This window comes from Trachymyrmex cornetzi, unplaced genomic scaffold (assembly GCF_001594075.2).
Source record: "Trachymyrmex cornetzi isolate Tcor2-1 unplaced genomic scaffold, Tcor1.1 scaffold23, whole genome shotgun sequence".
In the NCBI taxonomy this organism is placed as follows: Eukaryota; Metazoa; Arthropoda; class Insecta; order Hymenoptera; family Formicidae; genus Trachymyrmex; species Trachymyrmex cornetzi.
Genome location: NW_017296956.1, coordinates 853,480 through 859,923, shown reverse-complemented (window position 1 = coordinate 859,923; position 6,444 = coordinate 853,480). Strand labels below are relative to the sequence as shown.

Sequence of the window (6,444 nt, the reverse complement as noted above, 5' to 3'; positions counted from 1 at the left end):
ATAAACTACATAAATATTAAAAAGAAGACGACTATTAATTATTTTAACTAATCTTTTAATATCTTTTTATTTTTATAGGATATTAATATACAATCAAATAATCTAATTTGTGTAAATATAATTATTACAATAAAAAAAAAACAAATTATATTTTTAAATAAAAATATAAATACATCAGTTGATAATCTTAACAAAATGTATAGAATATATGTACTTACTTATAAAAAAAAAATACAGAATTAATTTTCCATAATAATTTTATATTATTCTAAAATTTGCTAGGCCCTCGAATTTCGAAATTTATTCACCAAGATGATGTAATTTGTTATTCCACTTAACATTTAACTTAATTTGCTAACACGATATACCGTGAAAATAATTTTAAATTGACAGATCTGCGAAAATATAAGAATGGCTTCAAGTGCTCATACGCTCTTTAGCGTATGAAGAATACTTTTGGACTAATTACTGATGTTTAGAGTAGTGACCACATTTTCTACAGAGCTCCCCCTTGCCATCGTCTTCTTTATTCTCTTTCATTGACTTCTCTTTCAAAACTCGGACAGGCACTAGATCGCCTGTATAAGGACGATGTCCAAAAGCAGCTATAGTTTCACTTCTAGGAAAGCCTACATCGGCCGAAGCAATCGTCACTGTGTTATCGCCGTTATCTTTAGCACCAACGTTGATGAACGAACCATTTGTTACTGTATAACTCGAATCGCTCTTCGAGACGGATGATTCCTTCTCAGTTGTTTCGGAATTATCGGAATCCTCCCAATTTTTATAAACAATTGATTTATCTGAAGACCATAAATTTCGTATAGTATACGCTTCTTTTGTTATTTATAAAATAATGGGAACGCACCATTTTCAGATTCATCCATTGCATCAACGTCAAATATTGATTCGCTTAATCCGGCATCTTCATCCTCTTTCATTAATGGTAATTCGGAAGGAGAATCCGAGAGTGGACGGCTGCAAACATATCCCTAAGAAACAATATCATTTAGATAATGTTATACTTATTTCGTAAACGATACCAAAAGATACCAAAATATGCAAAAATAAAAATTATCGATTGATTCAAGCATACCTGAACGAGATCCATACGAGAATCCAGCGAAAATTGTTTACCTGACATTAATATTCCGCGAATACGACGACGTATGGCTGAAATAAATGTAACAAGATAATATTAGTTAATGTCTTGGACATGATGATTAGATTATCTTGAAAATAATGTATATTAGCTTCAATAACATATTTCGAAAATTAAATAAAGTCAAGAGAATCTGCGCGTATGCATACCTAATTACACAAATAACTGTTTTAGAGGATGTAACAAAATAGTGCAGAGAAACACCAGAATTTGAAAAAGTTACACCGTTTAATTTACACACTCTGTACTACTGACAATCTCATTGATCTTGATCTTTGATTCATCTACGGTCAAATTGATTTGACTTATATTTTGTCTTGATTGAAGTGACGACCGAACGATTGACTCGCGCCACTCGCGTCTATGGGTGCGTTCCGAACGCATGAAACGCACGATAATCTTTCTCTATTATTCGGTGAACAACAATGACAAATTACGTATCATGCGCTTTATGCGCAATTTGGAACGCACCCTATAGGTAATAACTTTCACGCATGACGCTCGTTTTACTATTTTTATGCCCTTGGCATCGCAAACTACCGAGTCGCTTGATGCAATATACTATGATCTATTGTGATCAATCACCCATCGCTTACGATGTGTGTGTGTGTATGTCCTTATTAAAATCATATAATCTTTTTTCTAACCGAACGACGGCGATAATAATAAAAAAATTTATATAAATATTTTTTTCCAATTAAAGATAATAATGGATGAATAAATATTTACCTGGACTATCTCTCGCTTCAAGATGAATTTTCCCAAAAGTTTTCATGCATTCTTCAAATACATCAGCCGTGTCATATATGGCAGCAAAACTACCGTTTACAATTTTCGGTGACATTGGTGAATTTGCTAATAATAAACTTGATCCAAAATTTTCATTCTTCTGCCGTGTATCTGTAGATTATCGAAATTAATTACATATTTTGTAACAACGTTAAATATTATAAGTAAAATAATAAAAAACAAATCAATATAAATTTAATTCTGTTACGCGAAAATTATATACATATAATGACTCATCTTTAACCCTTACCGTACTAATATGGGTAACTAGTGGCCGAGCGATTCCTGCTCGTGCAAGTTTCTTTGAGTCTTTCGGTAATTATAAATTATACTACACATTTTATTATTTTCCAAAAAGTCAATATTTATTCTAGAAAATTGAAAGTATGTTGGTGAATTTTTAGAGATTTTTTTTTATTATTTTGAAGAGGTGAAAAAACGAAGAGATTTAAAGTGACCCTTGATGGTATGGATGAGGCACCAAATTGTAGATGGTATGGTAAGGGTTAATATGTGCGAAGTGTAGGAGCAATCGTATGTTCATAATAACGAAAAAATAACAACTTATTGTGTATAAGCGTAATAAAATTATTTATTTAACGGCTAAATCATTTTTATCACTATTTAATGAAAGTAATGAATGCAAATCAATGATTAAATTTGAAAAATATAGAGGAGAAAGTCCCTGATACTGATATAAATCTCTTAAAGAGATATTCTCTTATTTCTCAAAATCTAACTATTGCACTTTATTAATATTGATAAAAACATAATCTGTTTACATAATTAAAGAAGTAAAAACTCATAGTTTACATATTTGTGGTTTGTTTTTGTACAAAATCAGCTAAAAGCGAATTCTATAAATGAAAAAATAAAATTCTTGTGGCTTTCTTTTACAAATTGCAGTTTAAATAATAATGTAAATAATATTTTTAGCTTAAGGTGAGTTTTCATTGTCAAAAAATAGTTTAACGTTATTGTCATTATCAATTGCTATTTTCTGTTAAGCTGTCTAAAACTGTTTTACTCTCGGCTCGATATTACCTGCGAGAGGAACTCTAGCTCGTATAGGTGATCGAGCAGTAGCACCCAAGATTTCATTAGCGGTATTTCGTATTTCTGCCCAATCCCTTAGAATATCTTCATTTGTCGTGCTGAAAATACCAGGTTTTATTTGAAAAGCTCATAAAATCTATTAAGTCCATTAGAATTATCGGTGTGACAAGATTGACAAGAATAATAAATATATTCAGAGAGCTTTAATTCTTGAAAGACCTTCTCTATCATATATATAGAATAGCAAAGTTTAGAGAAATTGTTTTCATTCATTTTAGTTCAATATGATTACATAAATTTATTATGAATATTGAAAAATAAACATATAAAAAGACATACTTTGTAGAGGTAACTGTAAATCTGATAACATATTTGCCGTGCAAAGCTGCTGGCACGCAATGCAATCGACCCCGCGAATTAAGCTTCTTTAGCAAACGTTCTGTCAAAGTGTTCTCCCCGAGAAGACGAAAGACTACCATGCCGAGATGCCTCGGAGCGGGAATTTCAAAGCGAGCATCGGCCAAGACCAGAGCTTCGAATTTCTGTGCCAGTCTCACGCCCTATAAATATAAATTTCGGACTTACATTATACATTTCTGTGTAATAAATGAAAGAAGCGTTAATTAAATTTAAAATATTTTCCTCTCTAAACATCTTTTATTAGATTTAACTTTTTCATAAAAAATATGTTTATTTTAAATTATTCACCTCTCGTATATGTTTCTGCAAGCCAGTAATTCCGTAATTCCTGATAACGAACCACAGTTTTAAAGCTCGAAATCTTTTGGATAGAGGAATTTGCCAATGCTGAAATTAACATTAAAACTAAATTTTATATTGTTAAGTCTATACATTCTTTCTTTTGAAAAATATAATAACACTAAAAATGTTATTATAATTATAAAAATAAAAATTTTCCTTACAGATATATAACTATAATTATTTTATTTTAAATTCTTTTATAATAAACTATTGTAAGGCATATATTACTTACCATATAATCAATCGCAAGACCTATTAAAAGAAATGTTTATTATACAGTGTTTGCTGGTATCTAGATAAAATTATCTCGATAATCTAGATGAAATACCTTCATTTTATTTTTACTAGAATATACATTATCTTCATCTGTGTCTCAGATAAAAAAATGTTATGTTTTCAAATTATGTAGATAATCGTCTTTTTTCAAATTCTCTAAGATGAAAATTTAATTATCTAAGTAATTTTATCCGGATACCAGTAAACACTGATTATATTATTATATCAAAAATATAAAAGACATACATTATCATATTAAAAAATGAAAAAATAATGATTTATATTATTTTAATTTAGAAATTTTATATTTTATAGATTAGATATATTAAAATTAAATATAATTTTTATATATACATAGGTAAATTTAAATTGATGGAAAACAAATTAAAAGATCTAAAATAGAAATCTAACACCAATTAATAGATTTTCTCTAATAATTGAATTTTACATGATAAACACAAACCCTTTAATGATTTATTTCCAACCTACTAAATTATTAAATTACCTGAATTTTCATGCTTTAAGTATAATGGATCGACATTAAAAGTTCTGTGTAGCGCTTGACTGTTCTTTACCCTGAAACAAATAAATAAAAAGAAAGAATTTATTTAATTTCCATTTAATCTAATCTTTTCTTTAATTATTTATACTTATTTACTATTGTTTGATAAACATGAAATATTTAGTATTTCTTTTAGCTTGCTTACATTTTGTAGCACGATCTATTTATCACAATTATTAGAGAAATGTAAGTAATATGTAATGCGTTATCACGAAAAAATGAATAATCTTTTGTAAAAAGTTTACTAGTTATTAAAAAGTTTATTAGTTATTCCTAATAGTTATAATAACAATACAAATTCTTTATTGTAAATTTTTTAACACATTTATCAAAAATCGTGATCATTATTTTACAACCTTATTTCGTTTTTATAATTATCGTAATTTTTTATGGTTCAGAAAATTTCTGCTTTTTAATTAGATAATTAGCAATTAATTAAATATGTGCGTAAATAAAAGATACACATTAATAAATACATACTAACATAAAATGTCATAAATCACGTTACTTAGTACTATCGACTTTAAACCCAATTAAAATAACATTCTGAATCTGAAAGATTATGAACTGTTCGATCGTTGAACGGCCTCGAAAGGAAATTGCGGAAGGAACAAAAAAAGATGACCCTACCTCTACAATCCAACTGCAATAAAACGAAAATTGAACGATAGATAGTCTTGAAAGGCACGTGGCTTACTTTCTCAACGTTACGATCACGCACAAACAGTTATTAATATAATACATAAAAATTACTTGTTGTGATCGATTTTTCTTACAAATATAATTATGAAATGTAATTTATAAGAATTGCAAGCTGTGGTCGATTATCTTACAAATTACGATTAAACATAAGTTTATAATTATTCCAGTCAAATTTATATTTATTATATAAATATCTTGTTATGCTTGTGAATTAGAAAAAATTATTAACTTTTTAAAATTATTAACTTTTAATCCATAAAAACAGGTTTAATAATAATATTGGTTTAATAATAATATTATATGTATACCACATAGCTGTACAATCGAAATGGACCATGAGCCATTTGCTAGGATTAAAGGCAATAGAATCAGTGAACTCTACTCCCTGAAGCCAACTTCGAAATTCCGGACATATGAAAGCGCTACCAGCGTAGGCTGCATCAATGTGCAACCATAAACCATTTTGTTGACCTGTAATAATTGCATACAAAATTTGCAAACCATTATAACGTTTTATGACATACTCCAAAAGAATTAGCAATAATGTTGAAATTGACATTCAAAAGTGCATTCAAATAATAATTTCAAATTTTTGTACTCACATATCGGTCCAATTTCTTTCAGATTATCAAAGGAACATGCACCAGTTGTGCCTAAGGTTGCGCATACCTGTACAAATAACAGAATAGTCTTCTGTATATTGTGTAGAAAAGAAAAATTTTTTTAATAATTAATTTTTTAGTTATACTGAGTTTACAAGAAAAAGGTCTTCGTTTTGTAACACTTCTTTAAAACGGTATAACTTCGTCAAAAAAATCGTGGAAAAGTATTCACCATATATATTTGTTTGGAAATAAATGAGCTTAAAGATTCACTTTTATGCCTGACAGCCAATTCTCCTGAGCAATGCAACAGTTTAAAGAAGAAATATTTTTCCTATCTTTCAATGTTCGTCTTCATTGTCCACCATTTTGTAACTCAAATTTTATCTTCATAATTATCAAAGGGAGTGTTTAAGCTTTAATTTGAGTTTTAGAGTTTATTTCACTACGATGATTTTTCGCTGAGTTACCGCTATTGAAAAGTATTAAAAATTGATCTAATAGTGTCCTGTTTCTTTTGCGGGGGGGGGGGG

At 28.7% G+C, this 6,444-nt stretch overlaps 1 protein-coding gene across 2 annotated transcripts in view; it reads right to left on the bottom strand.

The window, feature by feature from the left end:
- Nucleotides 1–287: 287 nt before the first annotated feature.
- Nucleotides 288–6,444, bottom strand: part of Hdc (histidine decarboxylase) — a 16,673-nt gene continuing 10,516 nt past the window's right edge. Inside the window, exons 6-16 of one of the 2 annotated variants that reach the window (XM_018506919.1) lie at nucleotides 5,912–5,978; nucleotides 5,618–5,780; nucleotides 4,551–4,621; nucleotides 4,002–4,021; nucleotides 3,716–3,814; nucleotides 3,347–3,567; nucleotides 2,996–3,105; nucleotides 1,892–2,062; nucleotides 1,097–1,173; nucleotides 869–992; nucleotides 288–803 (exon numbers count right to left, since the gene is read on the bottom strand). In XM_018506919.1, the coding sequence (XP_018362421.1) occupies nucleotides 466–803; nucleotides 869–992; nucleotides 1,097–1,173; nucleotides 1,892–2,062; nucleotides 2,996–3,105; nucleotides 3,347–3,567; nucleotides 3,716–3,814; nucleotides 4,002–4,021; nucleotides 4,551–4,621; nucleotides 5,618–5,780; nucleotides 5,912–5,978 (1,461 nt within the window). In that variant the 3' untranslated portion in view covers nucleotides 288–465. The remainder of the gene's footprint in view (nucleotides 804–868; nucleotides 993–1,096; nucleotides 1,174–1,891; nucleotides 2,063–2,995; nucleotides 3,106–3,346; nucleotides 3,568–3,715; nucleotides 3,815–4,001; nucleotides 4,022–4,550; nucleotides 4,622–5,617; nucleotides 5,781–5,911; nucleotides 5,979–6,444) is intronic. The other variant, XM_018506920.1, reaches the window with a different exon arrangement.